We start from the raw sequence: 20,731 nt of genomic DNA, 5'->3' as shown, positions 1-20,731 counted from the left end.
TTCTGATCCTGCTGCATTTAGAAACACAACCTTGAGCCTCTGTACAGTCACAGTCGTGGTTATGATTTAATGTGGTGCTTAAATGGAACAAAAAGAAAGAACTTTTGCAAGCGGCACATTTATTCCCACAATGTATGGGGCCGGTCCCGGGTTGACACAATGCTCTTTATCAAGCTATATATAGTCGATGCATTATGCATTAAGTTTAACATGTGCTTAAATCAACTATGAATACATCAGTCTTCAACTGAGGCAGAGAGGAGAACAGTTTGGGTAAATGACTGTGCGGGGAGGTACGAAGGCGGACATAAGCACCCGGTCACACACACACACACAGACGCGGTCACACACACCCTTCGGCTGTGCGGCGGTGTCTACCCAGGCCGATGACAGGGCCATTATTCACTGGTCAATCCCACGAGGGCAGGTTTGGGCCAGACGTGGTAGCAGAGTGTCCCAGCATGGCAGGACAGCGCTGAGGTGAGAGGGACCAGGACCCGTCATTACTCCTGTGGTCCAGAGGCCTGGAGCCTCTCTCTCCACCTCTCTTTGTCTCTGTCTCCATCAGATTAATGGGCCAGGCCCGACAGAGGAAGTGTTTCAATCAGCACCGCCTGCCAAGACTGTCCATCACCCAGACAGCCTCTTATTCATCATGGCTTTGATACACAGGCAGGCGTACATACACACATGCACAGATGTTTATTTGGTTGCATTTTCCCCCTGGTGCTCTGGTGTAAAGCCAGGCCACAGGTAGAGATATTATCAGCCTACAAATTGTTGAACCCAGCACTCCTTTCTCCATCACTGTTGCCCAAGCAGGAAAGATCTCATTGCTTGTCTTCCGATGCTCCTTGCACAATATCTCAGTTGAATTTTGAATGATCCTTTTCGGATGAAATGGATGAAACACAATTGGTTAAGTGTCTCTGGGACTTCTGTCCCCAAGCTGGGACTGGAGCTCCAGCTCCGGGGGAAGCGAGGAGCGATCTCTCCCAAGTGGGGCCTCTCCCTGAGCGGCGAAGGCACAGCGTGGATCCCCCCTGACCCACCATCTCCCTTCTCCAGGGTCCATTTGTTCTGAGAAATATTTAACGACGGGGCAAATTCAGCTGACATGACATGCACACACATCAAGCAGATAAAGAGGAGGATGGGACGATGCACGGAGTGAGCTGGAGATGAATTTTTCAGCGCAGTGAGATGTTCTATTTGAATAAATCATGACACTTAAGATAGACATGAGGGCAATATAGAGGTGCCCACCACTACTTTGAGGAGTAGCACTCCAAAGGAATGGAGAGGAGTGTGCGTGTGTGTGAGATGTTCTGTCTTTGGCCATCTACCAAAATGTTCCTGTGTTCAATACGTGTTTTTACATATTTTCTTCGATATTTTCTCTTTTGAGTCAAGTCGTATCTCTGTATATTTATCTTATATGGCATGTTGAACTCGATGTTTCTCTCCCATCTAAACTGGGCCACTGCAGCCTGTTACAGCCTGGTGTCCGAGGCCGAGGGCCAGGCCCAGAGACAGACCTGGTTCTGGATTATTAATGTCCCCCCCTGTGGAGCCAGGCCCCCTCCCCCACCCAGTGCCCCCCACCACCCCTGGGGTCAGCCTGCATGGCTCCTGGTGCAAGGCCCCCTCATAAATCTCCCTAAATTAGTGTGTGTATGTGTGCATACGCGCGTGTGTGCTTCCATGCTTAAACGCATACTGCAGCCAGGGAGACAGGTCACCACAAAAACAAGCCAGTCAGGCTCTTGGTTGAAGTGTCAGTGATGCATGGCGGAAAGAGCAAAAGAAAGAGTTGCAGTGAAAAGAAAGAAAATGAGAAATGAAACACGAAGAGGAAAAGAAAATACACAGAACTGTAGGCGAGGAAGATATTTGATTCTGTGAGAGCACCGGACTTCACTTTTTGTTCAGCCGCGTATTTGTTTCTCCTTTTTAGTGCTGTAACATTATATTTGCTTGCAAATATTTGCACTTAATTTGAACTTGCCTTTGACTTCATTAGGATTGATTTCCTGAACAAATCTTAATGCTTAATTGTCGGAGTGCAAGATCTTCCATCCTTCTACCTGCCTAGATTACTTCAACATGTTCCACGGTGGTAACAGGCATGGGGAAGTGCTGTTGTGTCACTTAGTTAACCCCCGAGACAAATGGCTCCCCTCTGGAGCACAGTGAATTACACACCTCATGAAGCATATTAGGAGCCAGACACAGTGCTTTTCTTCTGGAGATGATCTGTGCAGCAGAAATGGATGGAGGGAGAGAAGAAGGCTGAGTTATGGCAACACCCGCAGCCATTTTTACAGCGCAGCGGCATCAGAATAAAACAGAGAGAGAGGAAGGGCAAAGAATAAAGAAATGAGGCACAATGTGTAACAAAAGCCCGAAAAGATGAATAAAGTAGAACTACTAAGGAAGATAAAGCCACAGCTCTAAAGTTAGCCATGTAAAATTTGACTAGGAAAACAACTCTTTACCTCATTTGTGGCTAATGTAGGAAAATTATTAGAAAATATAACAGAATTGTCCCTCGGAGGCTTGCTTGCTGTTAGCTAATCGCTTAGACAATCTTTATCACCACAGTAATAATATTTAGATGCTACAGGGATTACTTAAAAGTTGTGTTATAATTGCTTTCCTTGTTTTGTTTTTTATGGGCAGAGGGTGATTTTGTGTTTAATTGCTCCAAAGTGACAAATAATGCCCGTTATGATATGATGAAAGTGTGAGATCATTAAATTACTACGGCGACCGGCTGCATGTGTTTATTCGTTCTGTTCGCTTGTACAAATTTATGCCACGAGGCTTCAAGAGGCCAAGCAGTTATTTACACAAATTCACTTCCACAGCCATTTCTGGGTTTGGGGGTAATTACGTGAGAGCAAAATGGTTTTATTTCATTTAATCCAGCCGGTGCAGCAATTTGCACTAATATTTGTGGCTGGTGGAGTCTGCAGAGTGAAACAGCTCGAAACCAGCAAGAGTTTCCGATACAAACAAAATGCAGGAGGCAATTCTCAAACATGAATCAGTGCTGAAACACAATAGTGTAAAACTAAAAAGCATGCCGTCAGAGAAGATGCTGTTTATGTTCTGGGCCGGCATATGTTGTTTTATTTTACAGATGATAACACACAATCTAAAGAATAAAGACACTGAGGTGAGGAGTCCAAATGATATTTAAGATCTTGTAAAAAAAAAATTACATTTTGTTTATGCATTGCACTATAAACTATATTATATGTAAATTTAATCTTATTTAAAAGCTTTTTCTCAACATGTTCTACTTCCAAAAACATTTAAATAAAGGACATTGGGTCTTAAAAATGCCAGAATTAGCATTAATAACATTATTATTAATGTGTGATTGTAGAATGTAAATATATAGCAAAGACAGCTCCAGAGATATAATAGGAATCAATAAGATCCTACTGTGACAACATGTCAGATTTGAGTTACTGTTTTCTGCTCTGCCTTTCAAAGAGGGACTGATATGAGTAATGTGCCTTTGTGAAGAGCAGTGATTCTCATCCAGGGGTTCTTGCTTGTACCCCAGGTGGTATGTCTGCAGTTGCCAGAGGGGCATGGCAGGATAGAGCAACAATTGTTAAACAATAAGTTTGTTTTTTATTTACTGGTCAAAAAGCAAAGAAAACATGATAATAGGGAGCTGAACAGAGCAAGCGAGAGATTTACAGGTTATCGTCAGCTATCTGTCCATATTTACCGGTCAGCTGTCAATCAGATTATCCATAAATCCTTATTTGTAATCTCTTTGCTATTGCAAATCAACACACATTGCTCTTTATCCACCCCCTTTCCTCCTCCTCCCCCCAGCACACCCCCACACTCTGTTGATCCATGTAAATGTGTGCGGTTGTGATTCCAGTCCCTGGGCTCCTGCAGAGATGAGATAGAGCACAGAGGAATCAACTTCCTGCAGTTTTGTAATGTTTCCATGCGGCTGACTCCAGACACCTTAAGTTGTGTAAATAATGAATCAGATGATCCATGCATGCAGGCGATGCAGGGGACACGCTGACATATAGCGCAGCAAATGATGCATGTTGACTCTCTCTTATTCAAGATTCTCACTTTCTCTCCTCCTCCTAATATTTAACCTCCTGATTTGGTCAAGTCTGACTCCGCTGACCTGAACTTTCCTCCTTTCACTTACCTCCATCCATCCATCATGACTACCTCAGAGGAAGAGGAGAGGGACAGTTGGGGGAAAGAGTGGAAGCAATGAATTAAACAGAAGGTGCAGCACGGAAGGTGGAGTATGTTGGACAAGTGGATGTAGTCTGCAGCTGTCTGTGAGGCTGCACCCTGACCTTGAGGAGATAAGAAAGTTGGGAGACCCTCAGTCTGTGGGGTCTAACAGCCACTGTAAAAAAAAACAAAAAAAAAACCTCCATCTCTCTGCTTCATGAATTATTGAGATGTTGGCCTACAGCTTCTAAAATATACAGGAGGGTGGTCTGTCTCTCCTTTCAGATTTCACATACTTTCTACCTCGTCCTTCTGTCCATCTTTCTATCAGTTCCTCCTCTCACTCTTTGCCTTTTTCTCTCACTCTTTCTTCCCCTCTTCTCATTCAGATTTGGCCCCTTGCGCCAGAGAAATCATAAATCAGAACACAAACAAAGCCAAAAGGGGAAAAAAGAAAAAAGAAACAAGCGCATCAGAGAAAGACAGTTTGTTATTCAGATCATAAGAGGCTTTTTCTTCTTTGCTTGAAGAGGAGCATCTACCACTAACCAGCTGTCATGCATTTAAAAGTTGTCAGGGATAAATTCTCCAGTTCTTGTGTTACATCAGATGCTTGTAATGCACACAGCAGTAGGCTGGCCCTTGAAATGAGACACAAGTCTGGTCTGTCCATTTATCTTCTTTGCTCTCTTGTTTCTTTTTTTTTTTTTCCACCAGATAAAGCAATTGTCCAAGACACGCTGCTGCTTACTGTGTTTCTCCTGACGTGTGTGTGTGTGTGTGATGCGTTTGCTCGTGCATGATTATATCTAAGGCAGTTGGCTCCAAACGCGCTGCCCAGTGCAGAATCCTCGCCATAACAAATGAACAGAGGGGAGAAAATAAGACATATGAAAGAAAAGCTGAGCAAAGGAGTGATTCTCTCTCTGGCTGGTGGAGATCTGTATTGTAAGCAGTTTCAGCTGTCAGCACTTCTTTGAGCTACCTCAAAGGGAGGAGGAGGGTGCGGGGGCGGGAAATGTTGTAGTTTTATTTTCCCCCTTTTGAGGGTTCCTGTTTATTTGTACACACTGCTGTTTACTTTTGCGGTTCATTTGATTCTTTTCTCTTTTTTTTTTTTTTTTTTTTGTCGGAGACAGACAATGTAGAAGGGAGAGTGACGAGATGTACAGTGCTGTAGTTTCAGTTAAAGAAGAAGTTGTCGGGCTTTGAGCCTCGGGGTGGGGCGAGGGAATAAATTGTCAGCCGTCCCCTTTCTGCTTTTCAGCCCCCCCCCCCCCCCCCCTCAACTCTCCCCTTTTACTCCTCCGACCCGCCCTCCCCCGACCCTCCCTCCTCCGTCCCTCCCTCATTAAGTATTGATGTGGGTAGCCATACTTGCCATCTCAGCCTATTAATAATGCATGGCAGGTGCTGTTGATGTGGTCTCTCACACTGAGATTGAGAGAGGCAGGAATGGCAACACTATGCTGCAGAGTAGCTACAGCACAAGCTCCGTCACGCGGCTGTGCTGCTGGGGGGGCCTTCGTCTGCCCTGGTGAGTTTATGGCAAGCTGTGACAGCAGCTCGGAGATGGATATACAAGGTAGCATCTTACTCAATATCCTGGAGCCGTTTTTACATAGAAAACTGCCTTTGTCATAAAGATCTGACGGATGAGGGTGGGGTAGTGTATGAGCCTTGTCTGCCACCGCTGTTTTATTTTTTTCATTTGTATTTTGTGTTTTATTGAAGTTGCTCATACTACTTTCAATGACTCACAGATGTTCATCAGATTCTCTCTCTGTCTCTCTTTTTCTGTATACGCAGGTTCTTCCTCAAATTCTTCCTGAAGTGTAACCAGAACTGCCTGAAGAATGCAGGGAACCCTCGAGACATGAGGCGTTTTCAGGTGACACGCAATTGTCCAAATGGAAACAATATGTAATGGACCTCACACCATTTGTACAGTGGACAAGAACCACACTTCCTGTTAACTGTCTTTTATCATATTATTGCAAGACGGCAGAGAAAGCCACAACAAACCCTCCCTGCTTGCTTGTAGAGCATAGCAAAGCAGTCACAGGGTGTCTCTGAGGGGAAAAGTCCAGCAGCAAAAGAGCATAGTTTGTACTAACATTACAAAAAGATAAATGTCCTAAAATCAACGAATAATCAAATAAATTCAAGTATTACAACAAAATATTAATTTGGAAACCCACATACCTGCAGTTGAAGAGACAAAGTGCTTGTGTAACACCATGAACAAAGCTACTAAAGGCCCTGCCAACATGGCCTCAACAAACTACACTTGGCTCACAACACCTGCTTTGACAAACTCCTTTTCCAATTAGTAGATTTATGTATAGAAATTAAAAAAAACTTACAAGTTAATATATAATCACTTTACATTTGTTGAATGGGGTTATTAGCTAAAAATGTTTCAATAAAAATATATCAATAGCTGTGTGAAATGTGCAAGGGGAGCACTTTTCGAATTGAATCCAAGTCTGCATTAGACAGCTCTACAGTGTTTTAGCATATTTCAGCTCATTATTTTGACAACTTTACAGTTTTGGGTGACTTTTATCACTCTTGTAGCATTGTTTTCTGTGACCACTGGCTGCGCAGCACCAAACATCAGACATACACAGGTAGTGAGGAGCTGGTAAATAAGGTGGAGCATTAAGTAGCTAAAGGACCTGACATTTGTCTTCGGTGTTGCTAGAGACCAAAACATGGCTAAAAGAAGAATTATCCATGACTGTTGAATGTATAAATAGGCAAATTCAACAGTCATGTATAATTTTTCTTTATGTATGTAACAGTCATGGATAATTCTTCTGTGTAAATAGGCAAATAGTAACTTAAGCAACTTTTAGCAAAATTTGATATCCTTATATATCTATATATATATCTATATATATATAGATATATTTATTTACCGCTATTTTCACAAGTGCTGAAAACAATCAGTTATTCCAGGTTTAAAGTAATGTGACATAAATCAAAAACAAAAAAATAAATGTAACCAATGAAATTTCTCCCTTCTTTCCAAGCACAAGTCCACAAAAACACAAGGAAGTAAAGCTGCAACATAATCTGCTCATAAAATAGAACAGGTGCTAAACTTTATAGAAAAGTTTAAAGTTTTTATGAAATGTTGAAATGTTACTTGTTAATCTCACGCTAGAAACGCTGTCATGTTTACTTCAAAATAAAACTGCACTTAAGCCACATAGGATTTTACAAAAACTCACAATGCCCTGTCCATAAGCTGTTCAGTGAGCACAACAACATCCAAACTGTAAGCATCTGTGTCAGTGTGATGTTTATTGTTATTCCTCTAGATCCTTCATTTCATTGGATTTTCTCTTTCTCAGGTGGTTGTGTCGACTACGGTGAGCGTGGAGGGTCACGTCCTGGCCGTCTCCGACAACATGTTTGTGCACAACAACTCCAAACACGGGCGCCGAGCTCGAAGACTGGACCCCTCGGAAGGAACACCATCCTACCTGGAACACGGTATTAAAAGCAGGAACAAAACACCCAGGGCTTTCTCACTCCCAGCTTTCTTTGTCTTCTTCACTTTCTTTCTCTCTCTTTGACTCCCCTCCTCTCCCTCCCTCTCTCATCCCCTTCCCCCTCCGTCTGGCTCCGCACTCAACCCGTCTTCTGTCTCCACTCTATTCCCCTCAAACCTGCTTTCTTTCTTATCTCTCGCCTGTTTCCTCCCGAATTCTCACTTTCCTCTCTTGTAGGGTTTCTAACTTGAGCTGAGAGAGGAGTGAGTGGTAGCTAGTGAGTCTCTCGTCTCTCCCTTGTGGCTTGCTCCCCTCAGGTCTCTGCCTCTGGGCCTTCTACTCTGCCTCGCATAAGCACTATGTGTCTTATGAGGTCTGTTCTGCTTAAAGCCAACACTGGCTTTATTTCCTCGGAGACCTGCTTTTATCCTCCAGCCCTCCATCACTCCCCATCCCTCAGGTTTTCAAACACACCCATACGCACACAAAAAGAGCCCATGCACACACGTACACACCCCCGCATGCAGTCAAACCAAAACCTTTAATACTTCATAATGACATGTGCACATGATTTAGGAGCCTGCACTGATTCCCAAGTCCCTAATCCAGTTATTTTCTCATTTCGATTTCCCAGACATTGAATAAGAGAAACATATTTTTTTCTTTGAGGAAAGTCAACCTCAGGGATGATAATGACAAAATACTAAAAAGGGATTTACATGATGGCCCATACTAGATTGCGTTAAGATTGAATGTTATGGTTAAGTCTTTCTAATCACTACTCTCCAGAGGCAAGGTGGACCACTTGTCCCTGCGACTGGTCTCACAGATGATTGGAAAAGTTTGCAAAGACAAGACATATTGGAGACGTCAGCGAGACTTGGATCTTACACAGAAAGAAGAAGAGCAGATGTTCCCTGTGTCAGAGAGATTTGTTTGGGAATTTCCTCCTCTCTGATTTTCTGTTCTCCTGATGACGGGAGTTAAAAGGAGGAACAAGAGAGGAGCGAGAGAACAGAACAGAGGGGGACATGGAGAGATGTAGGCACGATGAGAGGAAGGGGTACAAAGTGCATGACCGTATAAAGAAAAGATGAAATGCTAAGACAGTGGTTTCTTTTTGTTTTCCCTCTCTCCTTCTCTGTCTAATGTATGTGGAGTTTGTGTGCAGGATACACAACTTTGGGGCCCATTTCAGGGAGTAATAGATGAGCAGTGCATAGAGTTGAACAGATGGCACCGAGGAACACCCCAAAGTATAATCCTATCACATGGATTCACGTTCCACCATCTGGTTAATCCACACACACAACACACACACACACACACACACACACACACACACACACACACACACACACACACACACACACACACACACATCCACACATGCACATGGAGCGCACATATTATCAGCGGCTGTGAAAAGGAGGCATCTTAGGCCATGATTACGGCCACAGATTGCTGCTTGGTGAACGCTGATCTCTGCAGGCGTATCGGGGGGCTAAATATCATTCCAGCTTGTTGGGGAGGATCAACAGAACAAGGAGTCAGGCAGAGAGCAAAGGCTAGGCTGCAGGGAAAAAAGTCAGCCTAGTCTAAAGTGGATTATACCGCTTTACAGAATTACAGCATGTCTGACAAGCTGCATATCTGTTAAGGAGAGGAGATTTAGCTTGTATAAACATGTATTTTCCCAATGCTGTTCTTTTCTTCAATCATATCCAGTAATCTCCAAGCACATAACACCAGCAGATAAGGTCAAAAAGCACATTGAAGAGCAGTTATTGAAAATGTGCTTTATTGTTGTTATTCCATGTACTTTGTCCGATAAGATGCAAAGAATATGCTTTAAGGGAAAACATCAAAGCTTACAAAACGCATTACAAATATACACAGAAGGAGCTGAAATGAGCCAATGTGGTTATACGCTCCGTGGCCAGGCGCTGAGATGGCTGAGCTGCGCCACAGATATACGAAACAGACAGCTGAGCAAGAGCTAAGTGTTTGGTTAATGAAGGCAGCGTATTCAGAGGGCAGAGCTACTGTTGGCTCTGCTCTGTTCCCCGGTCGCGTGGCCTTTGATCAGACACTGAGCACACCTGACATTTACACGCCCGCACGCTTTGCCACGTGTCATAAAACAAGCGCACCGCCGCTGCCCTCACACACAGGGCAGGGGTGATGTTTAATAACGGGGTGCGTATAATCACTCTGATTAGTATTCCTCGGTCGCCCCCGACCCCTGGGAGAGAGGCGAGAGGTGATGTGATGTGTGTGTGTGTGTGTGTGTGTGTGTGTGTGTGTGTGTGTGTGTGTGTGTGTGTGTGTGTGTGTGTGTAAGTGTAAGTGTGTGTGTGTGTGTGTGTAAGTGTAAGTGTAAGTGTGTGTGTGTGTGTGTGTGTGTGTGTGTGTGTGTGTGTGTGTGTGTGTGTGTGTAAGTGTAAGTGTAAGTGTGTGTGTGTGTGTGTGTGTGTGTGTGTGTGTGTGTGTGTGTGTGTGTGTGTGAGTGTGAGTGAAAGAGAGAGATAGATGGAATGGAAAAGAAGAGAGCGGACTGTACATGGTGCCAATAGCAATAACCTTTCTGGGCCGTCATTAGGTTCGTTAGCGTCTAATCTATTACGTCTGTAAATTTTCCAGCAACCCCCAGCATCAAAGCCATCAGCCCCAGTGAAGGCTGGACCACAGGGGGCGCAACAGTCATCATCATCGGGGACAACTTCTTTGACGGCCTTCAAGTCATCTTTGGAACCATGCTAGTCTGGAGTGAGGTTAGTCACCATCTGCACATGTGCACATGAGCATATGTATACACTTTGCAATCTTAAAATATAAAATAAAGGCTTTCCTACTGAGCTGAAAACCAGCGTCTCCAAATGTTTGGGCTTGGAGCCTCTTATAATGAACCAATATGACCTCCTGTCATAGGTTATGGCCTTGGCGTGGGCATGAGTGGAGAGCAGCTCCAGCAAATAGTTTTATTTCAGTTTGTGACCCCTCAGGTTAGAGACCACAGCTTTTGCAATAGTCCACACTGCATACATTAACATGAGTTGGTTACTATTGTTCAAAAGGGGAAAGAAAAAAAAAAAAAAAAAAAAACTTTTTTTTTTATGTCACTGTAATTTAATTCATTTTAGAGAATAAGCAAACTAAAAATAAAAACTGTTTCTCGAAACTTGCATTTGTAATGAATTATATATATTGTATAGACTAAGAATGTAATCAAGTTAAATGATAATAAATTGATTAATTGACAATGAAAGCAGTAATTAATTGCAGCCCTCTATGTGCATATCAGAAATATTTCACAATGTGAACAGTAGCCCGCTCTCACTTCTCTCTGCGCCGGCTCTTATTTCTGTCATATCTCTGCTCACCTCCCTTCCTGTCTTTTATTATGTTAGTATCTGCCTTCTTGAAATATGTGCACATTGTACAGTATGAATCTCTTTGTAAGGAGCATCTGCCACATGACTAAAATGTAAATGTAGTGTATGTGTGAAATTGAAGGTCAGTGAGCGGCGCAGCTAAACAGCTTTCTCTTTAGTAAAGGAATAATTCTATAAAAAGCTCCTATATTATCTCGCTGAGAGGTGAGTGGGGCCAGACAATGGTAGAATGAAAGCCTACCTAAGTGAGCAATGAAAGGGACAGTTAGAACAACACACACAGACACACACACACACACACACACACACACACACACACACACACACACACACACACACACACACACACACACACACAAAGCGCTGGCAGCATCATTGATAGCTTTTGAGCACCGCTAGCTTTGAGTGCTAGTTCACTATGGCGTGCAGAAAACGAGCACTCAGCGAGGTCTCATCTGTGTTTTGTCTTGTTACCGTTTTCCTTCAAAGACCCTTCAGCATACACACACATACATGGTGAGTGGGCTCATCAACCACACTAAGTGAGCCTGTTTAAGACACAGTGGTGCTTTAATGTGGCTAACGGCAGCCAGACAGCTTCAGCTGACAGACACAGAGACAGGGGCAGCAGAGACAGGCATATTATACGTTTACTTATACTCAATAGACATATGCAGAGGAAAGTGGGTTTTATTCATAAACAGATAACTGCTTTTGAACCCTTCTTACAGAGTCCATGTCTGCACTGATAACCATCCTAAGCCTCACAGTGACATTGCCTCGGGCTACGAGGCCACCTGAGGGCTTTAGCGCTAACACATCATTTTCAGGCTTATTATACAAAGAAAGAAACTGCAAAGCTGCAAAGGAAAGGTCTGAGACGAGCCGAGAATAGTCCCTCGAGTGCATGTTTAGATGTGAAGTTTCACTGCATTAATCTGCCCGCCCTCTCTGCTCTCTCTGTAGCTGATCACCCCCCATGCCATTCGTGTGCAAACTCCACCCAGACACATCCCCGGGGTGGTGGAGGTCACACTGTCCTACAAATCCAAACAGTTCTGCAAAGGCACACCTGGACGCTTCATCTACACAGGTACCATCTACACGCACTAACACCTACCTACCTACCTACCTACCTACCTACCTACCTACCTACCTGCCTACCTACCTACCTACCTACCTACCTACCTACCTACCGACCTACACCGCCCCAATCTACCAGTCTGCTGACTTATCTAATGCAAATGTCTCGCTGATTTTTTTTTTTTTTTTTTTTTTTCAATTCTCTGAGCAACGTATGAACATAGCACGTGTGAAAACATGCCATAATCACATCACATTTCTTTCACACACCGGCTTTACGTTTTATTAAGTCTCACTTTATTGCAATATCTGATAACGGTGATGTAGTGAACAGTTTATAATCTGACATCTCTCAACGCTGTTCCGGGAGAGAAACGTGCATGCTAAACAATTTAAAATTCAATAACATGACTCGATAATTCAGCCCGCTGATCAGAGCAGGAAAAGTCTTTGCCCTCTTTTATGAAGCAGGTGAAGGTCAGAGGGAGGTTTAACCTTTTGATTGGAGGGATTATTGAGAGTTAACCCTGTCGAAAGCGTGATTCGGAAAGGACGAGGTCTGCGCGGAGAGTGTGATGTTTTTTTGTTTTTTTTTGACGGCGAGTGCAGGCGCATGAATAGCCCGAGTGTTACATCAGAGTACAGAGTTATAGCTCTGCGGTGAAAAGAGCGGCAGAGAGAGTGAATGTGAAGCGGTGATTAACCAATGCGAGGCCACAGGTCCTCTGGGAGATTGTGAATCACATAAATCTGTCTGTAATCTCAACCACTGATAGACTTAGGTTGTAAGCCCCGGCTGGAATTGCCAACATTTGACAAAATCACAATCGTGAGAGCGTACGTGTGCGTCACATCACCAGCATGCATTTCCTGCATCTTGTGTGTGTCCTAATTACTGAGCATGGACAGAAGCCACGTCCGTACGTCACAGTTAGGACTCTGTTTGTGTGCGCTTATGTGAAAGACTGCAATATGAATGCCTGTTGTTGTTTTTTTTTTACATATAAATGTACTCCAAGTACACACATGCACATTGACAAGTAACTGCATTACTAAGACAGAGGGCAGATGGGTGGGCAGCCTTTGCCATGCCAGAGCTGTCCAACAGCGTGCAGTCTGCCAAACTCATAGAGCTGTGTGTATATAAGTGTGTGTAGGTGTGTATATGTGTGGACGCAGCCTTTTAATGTGCCAGACATGTGGGAACCGTATGCATAAACGCCCTATCGCTTCCCAGCCCTCCACTCTTTCACCTTGTCACATTCACTTATTCAAAACTTGCTTCTTTTGAATGAATTCATCCCTCTCTTGCTTTCCCTCTCCCTGCCTCCTGGCTTCTACGGAGGCACATAGAAGAATCTCAACAGGTGAGAGGCAGCAAGAGGTCATCCACGAGGAGCCGAACACACACGCACACTGTGATGCTGCTTGCCAAGCGCTGGCATCTTCACGGTGACACAGTCAACCGTGTCGAGGCATCGATCCCAGTTCTACTTTTCACACACTTCACTTCAGGCCCTGCTCTGTACCCTCAGTGGGTATTTGTACCTCTCACATTGCTCCTTTATCAGCCCTTTTTATCATTGTACTTTCTGCTCGCGAGGAGGAACCTGCTCACATTTGGTCTCTTGAGTGAGAGGCAGGGAATGACGGGGGAGGATGAGCAGAGCAGTTGGAGCAAAAAAAAGCAATTGATGTGAGTGCAGAGACAGAGAGGTGGATGAGAAAGAGGAGAGAGGAGAAGGAGGGGAGAGAGGGATGGAGGATTACCATCGGCCATGTTGCCCTCCTGGGTCTGTTTGGCACCAGTTTGAGCCCAGTTGCCAGTGGGTACTAATCATAGAGGATTGGCAGCACCGCGTGGCAGCTGGCAGCTAGCACATACACACACTAACATCAACACACTAGCAGACATGCATATACTCATATATTACACACACATCCACGCTCGGAATTACATTGGGGACAGCTGGCATTGCTAATCAACTTCTGCTGAGGAGAGGAAAGCGAGCAGCTCACAGACCTAATTAAGTCAACACATACCCAATACTGCTGCTACTGCTGCTTTGCAAACATACCCAACACACACTCACACACATATAACCCTATCTATAGGTTTATTACCCCCCCACCCTCCTCTGCGTGATTATTGATACTCCCAAACCAGCCACGACCAAATGAGGGGGAAAAAAAAAAAAAAAAAAGAGATTCAGCTGGAGCTCTGGACAGAAGAGACAAGGAGGGGACTTTTGGTGCAGAGGAGATGCAGAGAGAAGTTATTACAGTAATGTGTCCTCTGCCGTCTCTGAGGACTCCTCTGCCATTAGTCTTCAGAAAGCTCCAATTAGACTCATCAAAGGCAATTAAGCTATCCACTGATAAGAATAAAAGAATGTTGTTGTTTTTTCATTCCCTGCTCTTCCTCTGTCTTTTTATCCCCTTATCCCCCTTCTGTTCCTCTCTCTGCCCTCTGCCTTACCCACCTCTGGGGCTGAGAGCTCTCCCTAATCTCCCTCTCTACCCCCTCTACCTCTCTCCCTCTCATTATCAGGTCATTGCCCACCCCCCGCCCCCTCACACACCCCCTCATCCTCCTCTCCCCTGTACAAATGCATCTCCATGTTTGGTTGTGTATCACCTTTTACTGGATTGCTGTCTTTGTAACATTCATCAGGGAAGCTCTCCCTTTTCTTTTCTCCATGCAATATTATGTGATAATACCCCACCAGTAGGGGCCTGTGTATGTGTGTGTATGTGTTTGTGCGTGTGACACGGGGATACTGGCCATAGATTGGGGGAGTTGATGAATCACCCTTGTCGTTCAAAAGGCAATCCCTCCCTCCTCAGTATGCAGCCTTGTCTCCTTAGTGCTTCCTCTACAGCTTCTGCTGATATTAAAAGGCTCTGCTGGCTCACATTAAGGCTGGCACCGTGCGCACCGACATGCATCCGCACACATGCACGCACAAACATTAGGGGTAGTTTTTCAGCTCTGAGTGCAGATTAGGTGTGTAGGAAACATCACTCAGTTGCAGCGAGGAGGAGCGGGAACAGCGAGGGGAAAAGACAAAAGTCAAGAACAGAATTTAAACCAGCTGCTGCTGACATCTCTCTCCGTCTGTGTGCCTACCTCTGTGCTCCAAATTAGTTTCAGGACTGGAGGAAGGACTGTCAGTTGTCTGTCATTTTATACACTACAGACACTGGAGGGAAGCGCAGATGATGTCAAAGTAAATGTTGTAAGCATGAACATGCTCTGTACATTTTTGATATGTGATAGCTGTAATTGAACGCTGAGGAAATCTGTTCGTGTGACACACTTAGAAAGATTGGTTTAATTAGATAGTGCTTTTGTTAGGATATGTGAGGCTGGTTGTGTTTATTATAATTTTGGTGCAATATGTGTGATGATCAGTGAGAGGATCCAAAGCATGTTTTTTTCTCCACAAATAAAGTTAACATAGACTTCCAGATATATTCAACATTCATGTACACGTGAAACACCTACAGTTATGCATGAGCACATTCACACATCACAGATGCACAAATGCGGCGTGTAGTCATCTGGCAATAAAAGTAGGGTGCAACCACGAGCTGGTCAATTACCTGTCTTGCTCCTGTTTGTGAATGCTGTCTTTTATTGAGCTTGGGTGGATGCCTGCTGTTGATTAAAATGGCTGGTCTACAGCTGGAGACAAGGCCAGCTGAGATAGCTGCAGACATTCAACATTTACTGCAGACAGTCTTAACTGCGAGGAAATTCACACCTCTATTTGAGATTGAGATTAATTTTCTGCACCATGTGGCTTGTCTCCCCTCTTTAGCATGCTCCGCTCTTATTACAGGAGCATCTGCTCCATGATGATGATGTAAATGAATTTCAAATGTAGATTATTTTATACCCTGCTGAAATGAGCAGCGTTCACCAGAGGGAATGATTTCTTGTGTTTTCTTATATCTTAATTCAAGCGCACACTTTTCATCCAGATTTTTTTCAAATTTACATTCTCCCGTGCTGTCAGGTATTGTTAACTGTCGACATGCACTTTTTGCAACAGATAATTAGAGCTTAGGTTGTAGTAACATCCACACCTCCATTGATTTGTAGAATCTCTAAGCGCTCCCGCTGCACCTCCATCTTTCCCTCCTTCTCCACCTCTCTTAGGCTCAGCCTCTCCCTTCCTTTAGGAGCAAAAAGCTCTACTCATCTGTTTTCTGTGTATGAATTTCCAGCCATGCATTAGTCTCCCTGACATGTTCAAGCGATGCTTTATTTAGCTTGTCGGATTCTGCAAATAAACGCAATCTCAGGGTTTATGGAAAAATGGATAAAAATTAGATTGTAAGGTATTGATCTGGATTGCGAGTAGTTGGTGTGTGTGTGTGTGTGTGTGTGTGTGTGTGTGTGTGTGTGTGTGTGTGTGTGTGTGTGTGTGTGTGTGTGTGTGTGTGCGTGTGCGTGCGTGTGCGTATGTGTGTGTGTGTGTGTGTGTGTGTGTGTGTGTAAGGGGGAGGGGGGCAGCTCTCATCTGTGTGAGGAGGTGGGAATGGTGGGGGGAGGGGCAGAAATGAAGCCGTAATTCAGGGCTATTGAACCCCCTGCCACTGGCGGCATCGATCGCCAGGCAGCGCTTATGAGATCACACCTGAGCACTGGAGACTGCAGAGGGGAGGGAAGGACGGGGGAGGGAGAGAGAGAGGGATGTGAGGAGGAGGAGGGAAAGAGGAGGGGAGATGAAGGAGTAGGGAGTGAGAAAGGGAGAGAAACAGAAGGTTGTGATATGATCATCTCCTTACCCACTGTCTGAGGGCCTGTTAAGGTGTTAACATCAAGCCTCAGAGCCAATTACCTAACCCTGCAAGTACACTACCCACTCACCTCCTCACACACACAGTGTTGTGACACGGGAGGAGAAGGAGACAAGGCAACTGGACGCTGACTGGTGTTTCCCCTCCTCCTTCATCTCTCCTCCTCCCCGTCTGTGTTTCCAGGACAACTCGGCTGTTCTGACCTCTCAATTATCCCTCCTCCTCCTACTCTTTGCGCCCCAAACATCCACCCCCTTTTACCCCACCCTTCCAGCTCATACCTCCAACACCCCCTTTACCTCCCCTCCACCCTGGCCTCCTCTCCTGCTTCTCTTACCCCCCCCCCCCTCACCCCTTCATACACACTCCCCCTGCGGCTCTGTGGGTTATTATAGTGAAATATGAAGCGATGTGGATTCTGGGCTTCATGAAATTTCCATGAGCATTGATCTGATCTGATGTGGGTGATTGCTAGGTGAATCCCTCCAGTCCAGGGCTGTTGCTCATCTATTCATTTATTTATGGCAGTTATGTTTTACTGGCTTTGATTTGCTCTTCTGGAGAGTGACAGCTAAGGATTATAAATATACCTGTATAGGAGAGTGTGCTTTGAATCCTGGAGTGTTGCAGCACACCACTGCTCTTTCGAGGCAGAAGAGGTTTTTTTTGTTTCGTTTTTTTTCATTTTCTTCCTGCACTAATTCCTGGTGTGAAATGTGAGATATTGAGCATGGATATAAGGGCATAAAAAGCCAACATAATCCCCGAAGAGACACAGCCAGGTAGTTAGAGATGTGCGTTGTCCCCCACATACTCCTCCTCTGGTTTATGGTCCTTGAAAACGAGACAATATGACTTCCTCTCTCAATTACCAAAATTGTCTCTTTATTTGTAATGGGGGTATCTGTGCATGTCTTGGAGTTTTTATGCTATTGTTCACTCGAGGCTCATTTGGCACATTGTGGAGAACTGATAAAAAAATTCATCATAAAAACAAAAGCCTTTGAGACGAAAGAGAGGATGTTGTCGGAACAATCCCCTCCTCAGACTGCAGGCCTAATCCAGGGCAAATCCTCCTTAAGGCTTTAGAGAGATCAGAGAATAGGGAAGTAATGTCAAATATTTGTCCTCGGAAATAATTCATACTTTATTTGTTGCATGTGATCATCTCATTGTTTTGGCTTATTTTATCAGTGGACCAGCTGGCCTGTAATGTGTGTCATTCTCCCGAAGCTGAGCCTGCCTCTGGCATCTCGACGAGCACTTTCTCCTCTCTGTAACCGCCTTTGCTTCCAGCTATTCACCTTTCCTTTCATTCACTCTTATGGATTACTGGAACTGTCCGCTGGGAAAGCTGTCCAAATACGTTTGTGTTGCCAAAATAGAGTATCACCTCTTCTTGCTCCTGTGCTCTCTTTTTTCAGTTTGTGTGTTTGAGCGGGCGGTTCAGGAGGAGCCCTGGTGGAAGTCACTAGAGGTCCAGCAGGACAGCTTGTACTCATAGCCTCTAGGGGCCTTTTTTCTGGGGGCCGCCTAGTCAGCCTGGCTGCTCAGATGTGAGGCGAGCAGGGCATCAGCCCTCAGGAAACGTCCAAGCTGCGACCCACAGGGGAAACAGACGGACGGCACAAACACATACAGACGGTTCTCACGCATAATGCCTCCTTTTCTTTCTCTTCCCAGCACACATACAAGTACGAATGCACACATGCACGGCCGCAAACTCTGTGCAGGAGCAGCATCTCAGAGACTCAGAAAAGTAGTCAAGACTGCACTGACTTCTCAGGCAGCCCACAAACAGGGGAGAGGAGGGTAAAAGGCAGAGGAGAGCGAGCGAGAGACAGTACATTAGGAATGAATTATGTGGAGAGAGCACTTATCCAACAATCCTCCTCTGAAGTGTTTGTACTATAAGCCTCAGATCTTCATTGTATTTATTCTAATGTTTAAATATTCATGGTAAATCTTCTCGTATTCAATTACCGTAGCACGACCACAGCATGCAGAGAGAGTGCTTTCTCCCTGCTGCCTGGATGATCTGAGTCTCTGTGTGTGTGTGTGTGTGTGTGTGTGTGTGTGTGTGTGTGTGTGTGTGTGTGTGTGTGTGTGTGTGTGTGTGTGTGTGTGTGTGTGTGTGTGTGTGTGTGTGTTTAGCTTGTTCCCCGGAGCGATCAAGCCTTTGTTATATTGGAACCAAGCTCTGTAATTGCTTATATTAGTCGCTGATCAACGCAAGACCACAGGACACGCATACACATGCATGCACACAAACACACATTCCCTCTGCCTGATTCCTGACAGTCTTTTTATTAACCACCAAAGCTGGCGACAGAGAGAGATTCATTACATCACAGGCAAACAAAGACACACACCAGACTTAATAGAGAACACCCACATTTTCAGCGTGTTTAGTTTAATGTTGAAATATTCATGTAAAACCGTGCTTGATTCAGTCATGTCTACCATCACTTGTTTCTCTTGCTGTATCTCTCAGTTGCTCGTGAGCAGTAGTTGTTTTCATTATTAAGAATCAAGCAATAACCATTTCTCTTTTTTTCCCCCCTCTCTCTCTCTCTCTCTCTCTCTCTGTTTCTGCTTAGCGCTGAACGAGCCAACCATAGACTACGGCTTCCAGAGGTTACAGAAGGTCATCCCCAGACACCCCGGAGACCAGGAGAGATTACCCAAGGTACTCTGCCTCCACTCCTCCTCATGTAGTTCAATTATTTTATAGGGATTTGTTTTGGTAACTCTGGTACAGAGATGTATTGACAACTTCTTGAGTTCCATGGCGTGCATAGATATACATGGCAGCATGACCTCACACACAAAAGGAATAAGTGTGTGCTATAGACAGTGGACCATACATGAAACTATGTAGTATGCACATAAACATTTAATCGTACGTTCATGGTCATTTTCTGTTCAAACAAATACTTTATTTGTGCAACGAATGCACAAGCAGGTCTATTCATCCTTCCACGGAGTATAAGGTCATTTAGACTGGCAAAGTGGGAGTGGAAAGGAATAGATGGAGGGAGGAAAAGAGGGAGTGAGGGAGGAAAGGAGGTTGAGGGGAGAGAGGAAGAGAGAGGCAGAAGCAGGTTAGGTGATCCATCATAGCTGTCCAGTCTTACCTCCTGCTGGGTCAGTGGATCGAAGTCAACCCCGGGTGGACTTTATTACTTCCAGCACACACACACATATCCAGAAAGCAGCATACACAAACACACACACACACACACACACACACACAACTTATAGAAACGCACATACACACTTCTCTATTCCTGTACGTACACACAAATACACACACAGTGGAGGGAAGTCACCACGAGGCAGAGATGGAGAGCCCAGGTAGATGCAGAAGGTAGATAGAGAAATCACTTGTCCTCGCTGTGTGTCATGTCTGGTGGATACAAGACTTGTCCCGGTGAGTCCTGGTCTTTAGCCTATCAACCCCCTGCATCTCTCTAAATATCTTTGGATCCATCCATCTCTTTTTCCTCTCCTCTCCTCCTCATTCCCTCTCGCTTGGTGGTGTCTCTTTCTCTTCTAAATGAACAGCGGTAGCTGGCAGGCCTGGTTGTTCATTTCAGCTCTATTGATTTGTGCCTTTATTGAGGTAATAACAGTTTGTTGACCACACTTCTCTCAAGTGTTGGCCTCAATCATTAGAGAGGGGCAGGAGAGGGGCACACACTGGCT

General features: G+C 44.7%; 1 protein-coding gene across 2 annotated transcripts in view; it reads left to right on the top strand.

Moving 5' to 3' along the window:
- The window catches only part of ebf1a (EBF transcription factor 1a), a 55,941-nt gene that overhangs the window by 23,695 nt on the left and 11,515 nt on the right, over positions 1-20,731 (top strand). For both annotated transcript variants that reach the window (XM_069170398.1, XM_069170397.1), the window contains exons 7-11: positions 6,043-6,124; positions 7,596-7,737; positions 10,380-10,510; positions 12,098-12,224; positions 19,624-19,712. In XM_069170398.1, coding sequence (XP_069026499.1) covers positions 6,043-6,124; positions 7,596-7,737; positions 10,380-10,510; positions 12,098-12,224; positions 19,624-19,712 — 571 coding nt within the window. The remainder of the gene's footprint in view (positions 1-6,042; positions 6,125-7,595; positions 7,738-10,379; positions 10,511-12,097; positions 12,225-19,623; positions 19,713-20,731) is intronic.

The sequence above is a fragment of the Embiotoca jacksoni genome, unplaced genomic scaffold, assembly GCF_022577435.1.
Source record: "Embiotoca jacksoni isolate LCO1_2020_lvr unplaced genomic scaffold, fEmbJac1.0.p SCAF_5, whole genome shotgun sequence".
Lineage (NCBI taxonomy): Eukaryota > Metazoa > Chordata > Actinopteri > Embiotocidae > Embiotoca > Embiotoca jacksoni.
This window is presented reverse-complemented; position numbering and strand designations above follow the sequence as displayed.